Genomic DNA, 17,588 nt, shown 5'->3' on the forward strand with positions numbered 1-17,588 from the left:
ACTGCTGGCATGCAGCTGTATACTTAGTTTGTGTTGCTCTATTTTGCACACATTATGCAGAATCCTATATGTCGATTGCAAGTTTTTATCTATTGCAATGTTTCAGACTTTAACTCCTGGAATTTAGACTATATAGTCCTTTTTATATTATTATTGTTCCAGTAATTCAATCAGTTTAAGCCTCCAACCTACATTGCTCTATTAGCCTCTATATATTTATATTATTATTTGAGTTGACATTAACATTGTAGATGTTTATGTTGTTAAGTTATATTTTCCCAAACTTCATATTCTGTATGCCTGTTTATTAGAGTTTACATATAACCTATAAAATATAGTGCTGACTATTCCAATTTTCACGTTAGCAGTATTATGGAAATACTCCATTATAGATTGCAAACTGCATTTTCATTAATATAAACTCCATACAAACGTATATGGGCCCCTTTGTCAGTTGCAAATCACAGGTCATAGTGGCTAGACAATCCTTTTATCATCAGTTCAGTAATAGGAATAGTGATGATCATCTCTTTGTTCCTAAGCCAGCGGTTCCCAAACTTTGAGTCACGGCGCCCTAGAGTGTCAGATATTTTTTTCAAGGCACGCCTAGGCCAAAAGTTTCTTATTGAGAAATTCAGAAAAAAATACAAAATGAAGTAATTTGTGTTTATATGCCATCCTTATCTTCAGATTTCTGGTGAGGGACAGTATTCACTTCTGTTTGTCCACCTATTTTATAATTGGAAGCTACAAGCGCTGATTTTGCTTTTCTCATACGTCCTAGAGGATGCTGGGGATGCTTCAAGAACCATGGGGTATAGACGGGATCCGCAGGAGACATAGGCACACTATAAGACTTTGAATGGGTGTGAACTGGCTCCTCCCTCTATGCCCCTCCTCCAGACTCCAGTTAGATTCTTTGCCCAGTGAGACTGGATGCACACTGAGGAGCTCTCCAGAGTTTCTCAGAAAAATACTTTTATTTAGGTTTGTTATTTTCAGGGAGACCTGCTGGCTACAGGCTCCCTGCATCGTGGGAGTGAGGGGAGAGAAGCAGACCTACTTCTTAAGAGTTCAAGGGCTCTGCTTCTTAGGCTACTGGACACCATTAGCTCCAGAGGGTTCCATCAATACGGTACGCCTGGCCGCTTGTTCCCGCGCCGTCAACCCCCTCACAAAGCCGGAAGATAGAAGCCGGGTGAGTATGAGAAGATCAGAAGACTTCAATGACGGCAGAAGAGGCACCGCGCAGCGGCCGCGCTGCGCGCCATGCTCCCACACATACCACAGCACGGCAGGATGCAGGGGTGGGCGCCCTGGGCAGCATGAGACCTCAAATTCAGACTGGCATGTGTTATAACAGTGCTCCGGGCACTAGTTAAGGGACCCCCGCCAGTATAAACATAGATTTAAGCGGGACTGAAGCGCGCCATGTAGTGGGCTGGGCTTTGCCCACACAGCTCTGACCAGCGCCATTTTCTCTCCTCAGAAGCTGCAGAGACGCTGGCCCTGTCCTCCGCACTGCTGTACAAGTAACAGGGTAAAAAGGAGGGAGGGGGGGGGACAAATAATTTGGTGCTGATTTGTTTATATATAAAGCGCTAACAGGTCTGGGCAGTCATTTTACTGGCCTCAGTACCGGGATAGGCGCTGGGTGTGAGCTGGCAGAACTCTCTCTGTGTCCCTCTTGCAGGCTTTATTGTGGGTCTGTCTCCTATAGCCCCAGTGTGGTTGTGGGTGTCGGTACGTGTGTGTCGACATGTCTGAGGCTGAATGCTCTTCCCAGCTGGAGTGGGGACAGAAAATACTGTGAGAGTGACCGTGTCGGCACCGCCGACGGATGATTGGGTGAATATGTTGAGTGTTTTAAATGCAAACGTGACTAAGAGATTTGATAAATCTGAGTCTAAGAACCAAACATGGAGGAAATCCATGGAAGATGCTTTGTCACAGACCCAGACCCCTTCGGGTGCATTTGCCCAGATAGTAGATACAGATACCGACACGGACTCTGATTCCAGTGTCGACTATAGTGATGCCAGATTACATCCAAAGCTGGCTAAGAGTATTCAGTACATGATTGTGGCAATAAAAGACGTACTACATATCACTGAGGACCCTGCTGTTCCTGATACAAGGGTCTGTATGTTTAAAGGAAAGAAACCTGAGGTAACGTTTCCTCCCTCTCATGAACTGAACGCTCTTTTTGAAAAGGCTTGGGAAAATCCTGACCAGAAGATACAGGTTCCCAAAAGAATTTCAGTGTCATATCCGTTCCCATCTGGGGACAGGAAAAGTTGGGAGTCAATCCCCACGGTAGACAAAACTTTATTGCGTCTATCCAAAAAGGTGGCGCTTCCGTCTCCTGACACGGCAGCCCTAAAGGATCCTGCAGATCGTAAGCAGGAAAATACACTAAAATCCATTTATGTCACTACAGGGTCGCTATTCGGGACTGCCGTTGCTGTGGCATGGGTGAGTAGCGCTATTGAAAGGTGGGCAGATAACTTGTCATCTGAGGTAGATTCCCTAGACAGGGATAGTGTGCTTTTGACTCTGGGTCACATCAGGGACTCTGCAGCATATTTAAAAGAAGCTGTAAGGGATATTGGCCTTTTGGGTTCAAGGGCCAATGCCATAGCGGTCTCAGCAAGGAGAGCGTTGTGGATACATCAATGGAATGCTGATGCTGACTCTAAGAAGGCGATGGAGTCTCTTCCGTTTAATGGTAGGTTCTTGTTTGGCGTCGGCCTCACTGACCTGGTGTCTACGGCTACCGCAGGTAAGTCTTCATTTTTACCTTATGTCCCTGCACAGCAGAAGAAATCGCCTCACTATCAGATGCAGTCCTTTCAGCCCAATAAATTAAAAAAAGGACGTGGGTCCTCCTTCCTTGCTGCGAGGGGGAGAGGACGGGGAAAAAGGTCACAGCCTGTGGCAAGTTCCCTAAAGCAGAAGTCCTCTCCGGCTTCTACCAAATCCACCGCATGACGCTGGGGCTCCTCTGCGGGAGTCCACTCCAGTGGGGGCACGTCTCAAACTCTTCAGTCAGGTCTGGGTGCACTCGGACCTGGATCCTTGGATAGTAGACATAGTAACCCAAGGGTACAAGTTACAGTTTCAAGACGTGCCCCCTCACCGATTTTTCAAATCGGCCTTGCCATCTTCTCTTCCAGAAAGGGAGATAGTAAGCGCTGCGATACTTAAGTTGTGTCAAAATCAAGTGATTGTCACGGTACCCCATCTCAACAGGGGGAAGGTTTTTATTCGAGCCTGTTCGTGGTCCCGAAGCCGGATGGCTCAGTCAGACCGATTCTAAACCTAAAATCCCTCAATTTCTTTCAGAAAAAATTCAAGTTCAAGATGGAGTCTCTACGAGCAGTGATCTCCAGTCTGGAGCAGGGGGATTTTATGGTGTCGGTCGACATAAATGATGCCTACTTACATGTCCCCATATATCCTCCACATCAGGCTTACCTGAGATTTGCTGTGCAGGATTGTCATTACCAATTTCAGACGTTGCCGTTTGGTCTGTCCACGGCTCCGAGGATTTTCACCAAAGTAATGGCGGAAATAATGGTTCTCCTGCGCAAGCAGGGAATCACAATTATCCCATACTTGGACGATCTCCTAATAAAGGCGAGGTCCAAGGAGCAATTGTTGAAGAATGTTGCTCTTTCACTGACGATTCTGCAACAACACGGTTGGCTCCTAAATTTGCCAAAATCACAGTTGGATCCAACGACACGGCTGTCGTTCCTGGGTATGATTCTGGATACAGAATTGCAGAGAGTTTTTCTTCCAGTGGAAAAAGCTCTGGAAATACAGAACATGGTAAAACAGATTCTGAAACCGGCTAAGGTGTCAGTTCTTCACTGCACTCGGTTGCTGGGGAAGATGGTGGCGGCCTACGAGGCCATTCCGTATGGCAGGTTCCATGCCAGGGTATTTCGGTGGAACATGCTGGACCAGTGGTCCGGGTCTCACCTGGACATGCACCGGAAATAATTCTATCTCCCAGGACCAGAATTTCCCTTATGTGGTGGCTGCACAGTTCTCACCTTCTGGAGGGACGCAGGTTCGGGATTCAGGATTGGATCCCGGTGACCACGGATGCAAGCCTCCGAGGCTGGGGAGCAGTCACACAGGGGAGAAACTTTCAGGGAAAGTGGTCAAGCCAGGAAGCTTGTCTACACTTGAACATTCTGGAATTAAGAGCCATCCACAACGGCATACTGCAAGCAGAACATCTTCTTCGAGGTCTGCCAGTCTTGATTCAGTCAGACAACGTGACAGCAGTGGCGTTCATAAACCGCCAAGGCGGAACAAAGAGCAGAGCGGCGATGGCCGAGGCCACGAAGATTCTTCGCTGGGCGGAAAGACATGCCAGCGCTCTGGCAGCGGTCTTCATTCCAGGAGTGGACAACTGGGAAGCAGACTTCCTCAGCAGACACGATCTCCATCCAGGAGAGTGGGGTCTTCATCAAGTGGTCTTTGCAGAAGTGACAAGTCGTTGGGGAGTTCCTCAAGTGGACAGGATGGCATCCTGCCTCAACAAGAAACTTCAGAGATATTGTTCCAGGTCAAGGGACCCTCAGGTGATAGCGGTGGACGCCCCAGTGACACCGTGGGTGTTTCAGTCGGTCTATGTGTTTCTTCCACTTCCACTCATTCCAAAGGTGATAAAAATTATAAGAAGAACAAGGGTTCAGGCGATCCTCATTGTTCCGGATTGGCCAAAAAGGGCCTGGTATCCAGATCTTCAGGAGTTGCTCATAGAAGATCCCTGGCCTCTTCCTCTTCGGGATGACCTCTTACAACAGGGGCCGTGCGTGTATGAGGACTTACCGCGACTGCGTTTGACGGCGTGGCGGTTGAACGCCAAATCCTTGCCCGAAAGGGTATTCCCAGTAAAGTCACTCCTACACTTCTTCAGGCTAGAAAGAAGTGACGGCAAAGCATTACCACCGTATTTGGAGAAAATATGTGTCTTGGTGTGAATCCGAAAAGGCTCCTACGGAAGAATTTCACCTGGGGCGTTTGCTCCATTTCCTACAAGCAGGTGTGGATGCGGGCCTAAAGTTAGGCTCTATTAAAGTACAGATTTTGGCCTTGTCGATCTTTTTTCAAAAAGAATTGGCCTCCCTTCCAGAAGTTCAGACTTTCGTAAAAGGCGTGCTGCACATCCAACCTCCCTTTGTGTCCCCAGTGGCACCATGGGACCTTAATGTGGTGTTGCAATTCTTGCAATCACATTGGTTTGAACCTTTGCGCAAGGTTGAGTTAAAATTCCTTACTTGGAAAGTGGTCATGTTGTTGGCCTTAGCGTCTGCAAGGCGAGTGTCTGAGTTGGCGGCTTTGTCTCACAAAAGCCCCTATTTGATTTTCCATGCTGATAGAGCGGAGTTGAGAACTCGTCAGCAATTTCTGCCAAAAGTGGTTTCATCATTTCATGTTAACCAGCCAATTGTGGTGCCAGTGGCTACTGACGCCTTGGCGGAGTCAAAGTCTCTCAATGTGGTCAAAGCTTTGAAGATCTATGTCGCCAGAACGGCGCAGATTAGGAAAACAGAGGCTCGGTTTGTCCTGTGGGCTCCCAACAAGATTGGGGCTCCTGCTTCTAAGCAGACTATTGCGCGGGTGATTGGTAATACGATTCAGCAGGCTCATTCTACGGCAGGATTGCCGTTACCGAAATCGGTGAAAGCCCATTCTACCAGAAAGGTGGGCTCATCCTGCGCGGCTGCCCGGGGAATCTCGGCGTTACAACTTTGCCGAGCTGCTACTTGGTCGGGTTAAAACACCTTTTCGAAGTTTTACAAGTTTGATACCCTGGCTGAGGAGGACCTCTTGTTTGGTCACTCGGTGCTGCAGAGTCCAACCGCACTCTCCCGCCCGTTCTAGAGCTTTGGTCTAAACCCCATGGTTCTTGAAGCATCCCCAGCATCCTCTAGAATGTATGAGAAAATAGGATTTTAATACCTACCGGTAAATCCTTTTCTCTTAGTCCGTAGAGGATGCTGGGCGCCCGTCCCAGTGCGGGCTGTATCTGCAGTTTGGTTATAGTTACGCTTATGTTGCGTTAAGTTCAGTCAATCTGTGACTGTTGTTGATCATGCCGTTGCATGCGTTGTTGTTTAATGCCATGTTGTACGGCGTGTTAGTGGTGTGAGCTGGTATGTATCTCACCTTAGTTTAAAATAATTAAATAAATCATTTTCCTCGAAATGTCCGTCTCCCTGGGCACAGTTCCTATAACTGGAGTCTGGAGGAGGGGCATAGAGGGAGGAGCCAGTTCACACCCATTCAAAGTCTTATAGTGTGCCCATGTCTCCTGCGGATCCCGTCTATACCCCATGGTTCTTGAAGCATCCCCAGCATCCTCTATGGACTAAGAGAATAGGATTTACCGGTAGGTATTAAAATCCTATTTTTACATTGACCATAAATAATTTGAGTTAGTCCTGGACCATCAACCCGAGGTACCCAGTTTGGATTACCCTGCTATATACAAGAATGAAATAAGAAAGTACCCAACATCCCATGTGAATAATCACAGCCTGGCACACCGTGCAGCGTGCCGCATCGCAGCGAAGATGAACATGGCTTCATCTGTACATTGAATAAATCTCTGGGTGATTTACAACATAAAGAAGTATAAACAAAAAGACAGGCAGCTCAACTTAAAATACAAAACAAATGAACAAACTAACGTGACAATTCATTTGTTTGAGTGAATTAACTCCTGTCTAAAGTGTGAGGGTGCTAATCCAATTGTTTATGCAACCAGCCCGCATTCTCGCACCCCATAGCCATACGTTATGCTGGTTTCTGCTCGCACCTCAGGAGGGTGTGAGCAGAAATTTGCGATAAGTGCAGCCTCAGGACTGGTCAACCAAAACAATTGAATGAACTCTCAGCTGCTTTAGATGGAAGCTAATTCTCTCAAACAATTGAGGGGCTCAATGGAAAAGAGGCACATGGCTCAAAATTACTTTTTTAGAATATAACTAAATATAATACCAGGGTTTTGTATTTTTGTACTAGTGAGAAATAGGCACATGCCACTATGTTAGAAGTTAGTGGAATAGATGCTAGATGGCAGAAGCTACTTGATGGCAGCAAAAATTCAAAATCCATGTAAATGTGGTATTTACGTCTTTCCACGTAGCCCCCCAACTGAATCGCCCACTCTGAGTCAGATGGTTTCTGTATTGTTAATCAATCAGTTAGCCTAAAATCAAATTCATCCAGTATAGATTGTAACATACAGTACATTTAGATACATATACTAAAAATCATATAAAAACAATAAAATGGCCATCTAACAAAAGTCATAAACATTGCAGCACAAAATTTCCTACAAGCTGAAATATAACTATGGTCACACAGGTAGGCAGATAAGATAACCTACAACTGTATGTAGCTTGAAGTCATGAATTCATGCTAGCAATAATAGATAAAGTCTTAAACTACCCAAAGGGACACAGTCCAGAACATTTACCAGTATACCAGGGATACTTGTGAGGTGATTTAAATCATAAATTCCAGTGTCAGGGAGCCGCTCAGTTCCCTGAAGTAATTCCCAATAGTGGTCGGGGCCAATAACGAATCCGTACTCTGCAGTGACCTATTTAGCCCTACAGTATATCCATGCTGATTATGGATGCAACCAAATAGTGGGTTTTTATTTTTCATATATGAAGAAACACATTCTCTGTTGTGGTTTGTGAACTTTTTTAGCTGCCACTTTAAACTAAATGTCCATTATTAAATAACCTAGTATCTGTTTTATTTTTTTAAGGATTTGGAGTCGATCAGTTACGAGATGACAATCTTGAAACCTACTGGCAATCGGATGGATCTCAACCTCATTTAGTGAATATTCAGTTTCGGTACATATTTGGGTTTTCAATACTTTCAAATCAAATGGTAGATAGTCTTTATAACAGGCCTGGACAACCTGTGGCTCTCCAGCTGTTGTAAAACTACAAGTCCCATCATGCCTTGCCACAGTTTTCTTATTAGGAATTGTTAAAACTGTGGCAGTGCATGCTGGGATTTGTAATTTCACATCATCTGGAGTGCCACAGGTTGGCTAGGCTTGCTTTATAACAATAAGCATTTCAAAGAAAATGATTTACACTATATTACAGAAAAATTGAGTTCCAGGAGGCTGACACATCGTTCTGACTTCTCAGCTAAATATATATAACTGTAAACTGTAAATTCATACTTATCTCATACAGGATTTAAATGGCCTACTGCCAGTACCCATGAACTTCCAAATAGGCACTGTTCCAGCTCAATCAGTGCAGTAGTCACTATGCAAAGCGAGAAGAATCACATGGATTCAGACGTGATTTATTCATGAATAGGTTTCTATTAAAAATATCTCTCTTTGTCTATTGTACAAAACAAATTATTTACTTATCCGAAAGAAAAAAAAGACATTTCATTGTAAAATATACTTTGACAAAGATTATTCTTCATTTAATAGTTATTCCCAGATACACAGAGTAATCTAATTTCCTTCACCTGACCGCTGAACACCGTTTCAGCAATTTATGTATTGCACCCCACCACCTCTCCAATGTACAAGTCTTGGTGAATGTGGGGGAAAGAGAGCCCATTCCCCATATTGCCCTCCTACTTTTGAAAAATGTAAGTAAAAAACAGTTAAACATTTTGGGCTCATCTGTATGAACTTGTGAAGAGTTTTTCCTGTGGTGCATTTCCAGTTAGTGGCTTCCTGATATTTAGGTGCACTGATTAAAAATCCAATGTCGATAGCTCCCATCAGCACTCTATTGGCATTCCGCTAGTTTTTTTCCTTCCTTCTTTAAATATAGAGATCAGCCATGTCTCATCATTAAATAAAATGACTTTCCTTTTACGTAGAACAAGATGACTCCACATCTGCATTTCTCTTTCTCTCTTCAACAGCGACTGCCACAGCTCAGATGGCCAGCTGCAACCATTTAAATAGATAAATGCTGAGGATGAGCTATGGCACATTCTGTGCTCAGTACTGCGCACACTGGGCCTAATTTAGACCTGATCGCAGCAGCAAATGTGTTAGCAAATGGGCAAAACCATGTACACTGCAGGGAGGACAGATATAACATGTGCAGAGAGAGTTAGATTTGTGTGGGGTGTGTTCAAACTGAAATCTAAATTACAGTGTAAAAATAAAGCAGCCAGTATTTACCCTTCACAGAAACAAAATAACCCACCCAAATCTAACTCTCTCTGCACATGTTATATCTGCCCCTCCTGCAGTGCACATGGATTTGCCGATTTGTTAGCAAATTTGCTGCTGCGGTCAGGTCTGAATTAGGCCCACAGACCACTGCATTCTGAGTAGCTAGATCTGCATCTAACTGCCCCTCTTGTGCTTCCAGAGTCCTTTCTGTAGTGGATGTCCTACTATTTCTTTCATAGACCATATTCAGTGGCAGCAGTCCAAATGCTTATTAACCACTTGCCTGGCATGGTCGCATCAGATGCGACCATGCCAGGCAGGGAAGATAAACTTCCCTCCGCTGCTGCTGTCAGAGTGACGGGAAGGTCCCTCTGCCTCCCTGCACTCTCCCCCACTGATTGCCGTGCTGCCGATCACTGCCGATCGGTCAGCACGGCAGGATCCCCCCCCTCTAGCAGCTGCAGACCATGGCAGCCGCAGGGGAGTATAAATGAACCCTCCCAAGCCACCCCCAGACCCCCCTGTATACCTGCAGGCTGTCCCGGCTTTCAAAATGAAAGCTGCGATGGTTGCAATGTTCCGATGGCCGCGATGTTCCCGATCAATGTTTCGATGTTTGGGGGGGGGAAAGAAAAAAAAAAAAAAAGATTTCTCTTACATCCTAGAGGATGCATATTAGTACCATGGGGTATAGACGGGTCCATTGGCACTTTATGAGTTTAATAGTGTGGGCTGGCTCCTCCCTCTATGCCCCTCCTACCATACTCAGTTTAAAAAATGCTCCCGCTGACTGAACATTTGGCTTCAGAGGGGTCTGAACGCCACCCCCTCGGGAGCTGAAGAGGTGGCGAGTGAGTCACTGTCCCCCCTTGCAAACAGGGGGACAGTGTGAAGCAGGCGGCCTTAGGGTAAGGAGCGCGGTCTCACCCGCGCTCCGTGATGGCTCAGCGGTACTGCGGTGCGGTGCTGGGAGGGGCGCCCTGGGCCAGCGCCTAATCCTACACTGTCCACTGCAAGTCTGTTGGGGTCTGTGGATCCAGGCCAGCGCAACTCCTCCGACCAGTATAATCTATCAGTGAGCAGGAAGACAGTGCCATTGAGGGGGTGGAGCTTCTCAGAGCGGACCCTGCAGCGTTCAGCGCCATTTTCTCCTGCCTGCACTTACTACAAGTGGAACCAGGTCCCTCCAGAGCAATCTCCAGCTGTCTGTACGGTACCAAGGGGGTTGTAGAAGGGGGGGAGGCTGTGTACAGGCTGTGTCACCTATTAAGGGACACAGCCAGCACTGGTAAGGGACTCCCTATACCTTTGACAGTGCTGTGTGTGGGTTGGTTCCAATCTCTGTGTCTCTCTGCCATTCTTGGGGGGAAACTCTGTCTTCATAATACCCTGTGTGTTTGTGGGGTGTTTGAGTGTGTGTGCGCAACATGTCTATGGACACTGTTTCATATGCTGCAGAAGATTTGTCTTCCTAGGAAGACTTCATTCCATGTAATCAGGATTGCACTGTTTTAGCACAGATCCCAGCTAGAGAGCCAGAATGGTTAATCTCTCTGAAGGTGACTATTTCTCAGATTTCTGATAGAGTTGTTAGGACTGAGCATGCCACTCAAGTCCTCCAGTCCTCTATGGTTGTATGGTCTGATACTGCCTCCTCGGGGTCCCCTGCGGTACATTCTCACAAACGTGCACTTGCAGTTATGCAGGATGACACGGACACCGACTCTGATGCTGCAGACGGTGACGGGGATGTGTCAAGGGGGACAGCATCACTTGCCAAGGGGGTGCAGTTGATGATTGAGGCTGTTAGGGATGTTTCTCTGACGTCCTAGTGGATGCTGGGAACTCCGAAAGGACCATGGGGAATAGCGGCTCCGCAGGAGACTGGGCACAACTAAAGAAAGCTTTTAGGTCACCTGGTGTGCACTGGCTCCTCCCACCATGACCCTCCTCCAAGCCTCAGTTAGATTTTGTGCCCGGCCGAGGTTGGATGCACACTAGGGGCTCTCCTGAGTTTCTAAAAAGAAAGTATATAATTAGGTTTTTTATTTTACAGTGAGACCTGCTGGCAACAGGCTCACTGCAGCGAGGGACTAAGGGGAGAAGAAGCGAACCTACCTGCTTGCAGCTAGCTTGGGCTTCTTAGGCTACTGGACACCATTAGCTCCAGAGGGATCGACCGCATGGAACTGGCCTTGGTGTTCGGTCCCGGAGCCGCGCCGCCGTCCCCCTTACAGAGCCAGAAGCAAGAAGAGGTCCGGAAAATCGGCGGCAGAAGACATCAGTCTTCACCAAGGTAGCGCACAGCACTGCAGCTGTGCGCCATTGCTCCTCATACACACTTCACACTCCGGTCACTGAGGGTGCAGGGCGCTAGGGGGGGGCGCCCTGAGCAGCAATAAAAACACCTTGGCTGGCAAAATAATCACAATATATAGCCCCAGAGGCTATATATGTGATAATTACCCCTGCCAGAATCCATAAAAAAGCGGGAGAAAAGTCAGCCGAAAAAGGGGCGGAGCTATCTCCTTTAGCACACTGGCGCCATTTCTCCCTCACAGCTCCGCTGGAAGGAAGCTCCCTGGCTCTCCCCTGCAGTCTACACTACAGAAAAGGGTAAAAAAGAGAGGGGGGGGCACTAAATTTAGGCGCAGTATATATAACAGCAGCTATAGGGGACATAATTCAGTTAGTCCCTGCATTATATAGCGCTCTGGTGTGTGCTGGCATACTCTCACTCTGTCTCCCCAAAGGGCTTTTGTGGGTCCTGTCCTCTGTTAGAGCATTCCCTGTGTGTGTGCGGTGTGTCGGTACGGCTGTGTCGACATGTTTGATGAGGATAATGATGTGGAGGCGGAGCAGATGCCTATAGAAGGGATGTCACCCCCTGCGGGGCAGACACCTGAGTGGATGGACTTATGGAAGGAATTGCGTGCACGTGTCGACTCCTTACACAAAAAATTTGACGACATGCCAAATGCGGGACAGCCGGCTTCTCAGCTCGTGCCTGTCCAGGCGTCTCAAAGGCCATCGGGGGCTCTAAAACGCCCGCTACCTCAGATGGCAGACGCGGATGTCGACACGGATACTGACACCAGTGTCGACGACGATGAGTCTAGTCTAATGTCCACTAAGGCCATTCGTTGCATGATTGAAGCAATGAAAGAGGTGTTACAAATTTCTGATATAAACCCAGGTACCACTAAAAAGGTTATTATGTTTGGGGAGAAAAAACTACCCGTAGTTTTTCCCCCATCAGAAGAATTAAATGAAGTGTGTGAAGAAGCGTGGGCTTTCCCTGATAAAAGATTGGTAATCTCTAAGAAGTTACTAATGGCGTTCCCTTTCCCGCCAGAGGATAGGTCACGTTGGGAGACACCCCCTAGGGTGGATAAAGCGCTCACACGTTTGTCTAAAAAGGTGGCACTACCGTCTCCGGATACGGCCGCCCTCAAGGAACCTGCTGATAGAAAGCAGGAGGCGATCCTGAAGTCTGTATATACATACTCAGGCATTATACTTAGACCAGCTATTGCGTCAGCATGGATGTGCAGTGCTGCCGCTGCGTGGTCAGATTCCCTGTCAGAAAATATTGACACCCTAGACAGGGACACTATTCTGCTAACCATAGAGCATATAAAAGACTCAGTCTTATACATGAGAGATGCACAGAGGGAGATCTGCCGGCTGGCATCTTAAATAAGTGCATTGTCCATTTCTCTAATGTCCTAAGTGGATGCTGGGGACTCCGTAAGGACCATGGGGAATAGCGGCTCCGCAGGAGACTGGGCACATCTAAAGAAAGCTTTAGGACTATCTGGTGTGCACTGGCTCCTCCCCCTATGACCCTCCTCCAAGCCTCAGTTAGATCTTTGTGCCCGAACGAGAAGGGTGCACACTAGGGGCTCTCCTGAGCTTCTTAGTGAAAGTTTTAGTTTAGGTTTTTTATTTTCAGTGAGACCTGCTGGCAACAGGCTCACTGCATCGAGGGACTAAGGGGAGAAGAAGCGAACTCACCTGCGTGCAGAGTGGATTGGGCTTCTTAGGCTACTGGACATTAGCTCCAGAGGGATGATCACAGGCCCAGCCATGGATGGGTCCCAGAGCCGCTCCGCCGGCCCCCTTACAGAGCCAGAAGACAGAAGAGGTCCGGAAAATCGGCGGCAGAAGACATCCTGTCTTCACCAAGGTAGCGCACAGCACTGCAGCTGTGCGCCATTGCTCCTCAGCACACTTCACACTTCGGTCACTGAGGGTGCAGGGCGCTAGGGGGGGGCGCCCTGAGCAGCAATAAAAACACCTTGGCTGGCGAAAATACATCACATATAGCCCCCAGGGCTATATGGATGAATTTTAACCCCTGCCAGAATCCATAAAAAAGCAGGAGAAAAGTCCGCGAAAAAGGGGCGGAGCCTATCTCCTCAGCACACTGGCGCCATTTTCCCTCACAGCTCCGTTGGAGGGAAGCTCCCCTGGCTCTCCCCTGCAGTCACTACACTACAGAAAGGGTTAAAAAAGAGAGGGGGGCACTAATTAGGCGCAGTATTAACAATACAGCAGCTATAAGGGGAAAAACACTTATATAAGGTTATCCCTGTATATATATAGCGCTTTGGTGTGTGCTGGCAAACTCTCCCTCTGTCTCCCCAAAGGGCTAGTGGGGTCCTGTCCTCTATCAGAGCATTCCCTGTGTGTGTGCTGTATGTCGGTACGTTTGTGTCGACATGTATGATGAGAAAAATGATGTGGAGACGGAGCAGATTGCCTGTAATAGTGATGTCACCCCCTAGGGGGTCGACACCTGAGTGGATGAACTGTTGGAAGGAATTACGTGACAGTGTCAGCTCTGTATAAAAGACAGTGGTTGACATGAGACAGCCGGCTACTCAGCTTGTGCCTGTCCAGACGTCTCATAGGCCGTCAGGGGCTCTAAAGCGCCCGTTACCTCAGATGGCAGATATAGACGCCGACACGGATACTGACTCCAGTGTTGACGGTGAAGAGACAAATGTGACTTCCAGTAGGGCCACACGTTACATGATTGAGGCAATGAAAAATGTTTTACACATTTCTGATAATACGAGTACCACCAAAAAGGGGTATTATGTTCGGTGAGGAAAAACTACCTGTAGTTTTCCTGAATCTGAGAAATTAAATGAGGTGTGTGATGATGCGTGGTTTTCCCCCGATAACAACTGATAATTTCTAAAATGTTATTGGCATTATATCCTTTCCCGCCAGAGGTTAGGGTGCGTTGGGAAACACCCCCTAGGGTGGATAAAGCGCTCACACGCTTGTAAGGGCTCTACCCTCTCCTGAGATGGCCGCCCTTAAGGATCCTGCTGATAGAAAGCAGGAGGGTATCCTAAAATGTATTTACACACATACTGGTGTTATACTGCGACCAGCAATCGCCTCAGCCTGGATGTGCAGTGCTGGGTTGGCGTGGTCGGATTCCCTGACTGAAAATATTGATACCCTAGATAGGGACAGTATATTTTTGCCTATAGAGCATTTAAAAGATGCATTTCTATATATGCGTGATGCACAGCGGAATATTTGCCGACTGGCATCAAGTCTAAGTGCGTTGTCCATTTCTACCAGTAGAGGGTTATGGACACGTCAGTGGTCAGGTGATGCGTATTCCAAACGGTATTTGGAAGTATTGCCTTAATAAGGGGAGGAGTTATTTGGGGTCGGTCTTTCAGACCTGGTGGCCACGGCAACAGCTGGGAAATCCACGTTTGTACCCCAGGTCGCCTCTCAACATGAGAAGACGCCGTATTATCAGGCGCAGTCTTTTCGTGGACAAGCGGGCAAAATGTTCCTCATTTCTGCCCCGTGACAGAGGGAGAGGAAAAAGGCTGCAGAAATCAGCCAGTTCCCAGGAACAGAAACCCTCTCCCGCCTCTGCCAAGCCCTCAGTATGACGCTGGGGCTTTACAAGCAGAATCAGGCACGGTGGGGGGCCCGTCTCAATGAATTTCAGCGCGCAGTGGGCTCACTCGCAAGTAGACCCCTGGATCCTTCAGGTGATATCTCAGGGGTACAAATTAGAATTCGAGACATCTCCCCCTCGCAGTTTTCCTAAAAGTCGGCTTTACCGATGTCTCCTTCTGACAGGGAGACAGTTTTGGAAGCCATTCACAAGCTGTATTCCCAGCAGGTGATAATCAAGGTACCCCTCCTGCAACAGGGAACGGGGTATTATTCCACACTGTTGTGGTACCGAAGCCGGACGGCTCGGTGAGACCGATTCTAAATCTAAAATCTTTGAACACTTACGTACAGAGGTTCAAATTCAAGATTGAGTCACTCAGAGCAGTGATTGCGAACCTGGAAGAAGGGGACTACATGATGTCTCGGGACATCAAGGATGCTTACCTTCATGTCAAAATTTACCCTTCTCACCAAGGGTACCTCAGGTTTATGGTACAGAACTGTCACTATCAGTTCAGACGCTGCCGTATGGATGGTCCACGGCACCCCGGGTCTTTACCAAGGTAATGGCCGAAATGATGATATTCCTTCGAAGGAAGGGAATTTTAGTTATCCCTTACTTGGACGATTCCCTGATAAGGGTAAGATCCAGGGAACAGTTGGAGGTCGGTGTAGCACTATCTCAGTTAGTGTTGCGGCAGCACGATTGGATTCTCAATATTCCAAAATCGCAGCTGGTTCCGACGACTTATCTTCTGTTCCTAGGGATGATCCTGGACACAGTCCAGAAAAAGGTGTTTCTCCCGGAGGGGAAAGACAGGGAGTTATCCGAGCTAGTCAGGAACCTCCTAAAACCGAGCCAAGTCTCAGTGCATCAATGCACAAGGGTTCTGGGTAAAATGGTGGCTTCCTACGAAGCAATCCCATTCGGCAGATTCCACGCAAGAACTTTCCAGTGGGACCTGCTGGACAAATGGTCCGGGTCGCATCTTCAGATGCATCAGCGGATAACCCTGTCACCAAGGACAAGGGTGTCCCTCCTGTGGTGGTTGCAGAGTGCTCATCTTCTAGAGGGCCGCAGATTCAGCATTCAGGACTGGGTCCTGGTGACCACGGATGCCAGCCTGCGAGGCTGGGGAGCAGTCACACAGGGAAGGAATATCCAGGGCTTATGGTCAAGCCTGGAGACATCACTTCACATAAATATCCTGAAGCTAAGGGCCATTTACAATGCTCTAAGCTTAGCAAGACCTCTGCTTCAAGGTCAGCCGGTGTTGATCCAGTCGGACAACATCACGGCAGTCACCCACGTAAACAGACAGGGTGGCACAAGAAGCAGGAGGGCAATGGCAGAAGCTGCAAGGATTCTTCGCTGGGCGGAAAATCATGTGATAGCACTGTCAGCAGTATTCATTCCGGGAGTGGACAACTGGGAAGCAGACTTCCTCAGCACGACCTCCACCCGGGAGAGTGGGGACTTCACCCAGAAGTCTTCCACATGATTATAAACCGTTGGGAAAAACTCGACAGGTATTGCGCCAGGTCAAGGGACCCTCAGGCAATAGCTGTAGACGCTCTGGTAACACCGTGGGTGTACCAGTCAGTGTATGTGTTCCCTCCTCTGCCTCTCATACCCAAGGTACTGAGATTGATAAGATGAAGAGGAGTAAGCACTATATTCGTGGCTCCGGATTGGCCAAGAAGGACTTGGTAACCGGAACTTCAAGAGATGCTCACGGAGGATCCGTGGCCTCTACCTCTAAGAAGGGACCTGCTCCAACAAGGACCCTGTCTGTTCCAAGACTTACCGCGGCTGCGTTTGACGGCATGGCGGTTGAACGCCGGATCCTGAAGGAAAAAAGGCATTCCGGATGAAGTCATCCCTATCCTGATCAAAGCCAGGAAGGATGTAACCGCAAAACATTATCACCGCATTTGGCGAAAATATGTTGCGTGGTGCGAGGCCAGTAAGGCCCGACGGAGGAAATTCAACTGGGTCGTTTCCTACATTTCCTGAAAACAGGAGTGTCTATGGGCCTGAAATTGGGGTCCATTAAGGTTCAAATTTCGGCCCTGTCAATTTTCTTCCAAAAAGAACTAGCTTCAGTCCCTGAAGTTCAGACGTTTGTAAAAGGGGTACTGCATATACAGCCTCCTTTTGTGCCTCCAGTGGCACTTTGGGATCTCAATGTAGTTTTTTGGGTTCCAAAAGTCACATTGTTTTGAACCACTTAAATCTGTGGAGTTAAAATATCTCACATGGAAAGTGGTCATGCTGTTGGCCCTGGACTGGGCCAGGCGCGTGTCAGAATTGGCGGCTTTATCCTGTAAAAGCCCTTATCTGATTTTCCATTCGGACAGGGCGGAATTGAGGACTCGTCCTCAGTTTCTCCCTAAGGTGGTTTCAGCGTTTCACCTGAACCAACCTATTGTGGTGCCTGCG

At 47.7% G+C, this 17,588-nt stretch overlaps 1 protein-coding gene across 11 annotated transcripts in view; it reads left to right on the forward strand.

The window, feature by feature from the left end:
* ANAPC10 (anaphase promoting complex subunit 10) overlaps nucleotides 1-17,588 on the forward strand; it is a 305,129-nt gene that overhangs the window by 62,502 nt on the left and 225,039 nt on the right. For all 11 annotated transcript variants that reach the window (XR_010177486.1, XR_010177487.1, XR_010177485.1 and 8 more), the window contains one exon: nucleotides 7,805-7,895. Coding sequence is in view for 5 of the 11 variants with exons in the window: in XM_063920607.1 (XP_063776677.1) it covers nucleotides 7,805-7,895 (91 nt within the window). In the remaining 6 variants the exon portion in view is untranslated. The remainder of the gene's footprint in view (nucleotides 1-7,804; nucleotides 7,896-17,588) is intronic.

The sequence above is a fragment of the Pseudophryne corroboree genome, chromosome 1 (genome assembly GCF_028390025.1).
Source record: "Pseudophryne corroboree isolate aPseCor3 chromosome 1, aPseCor3.hap2, whole genome shotgun sequence".
Lineage (NCBI taxonomy): Eukaryota > Metazoa > Chordata > Amphibia > Anura > Myobatrachidae > Pseudophryne > Pseudophryne corroboree.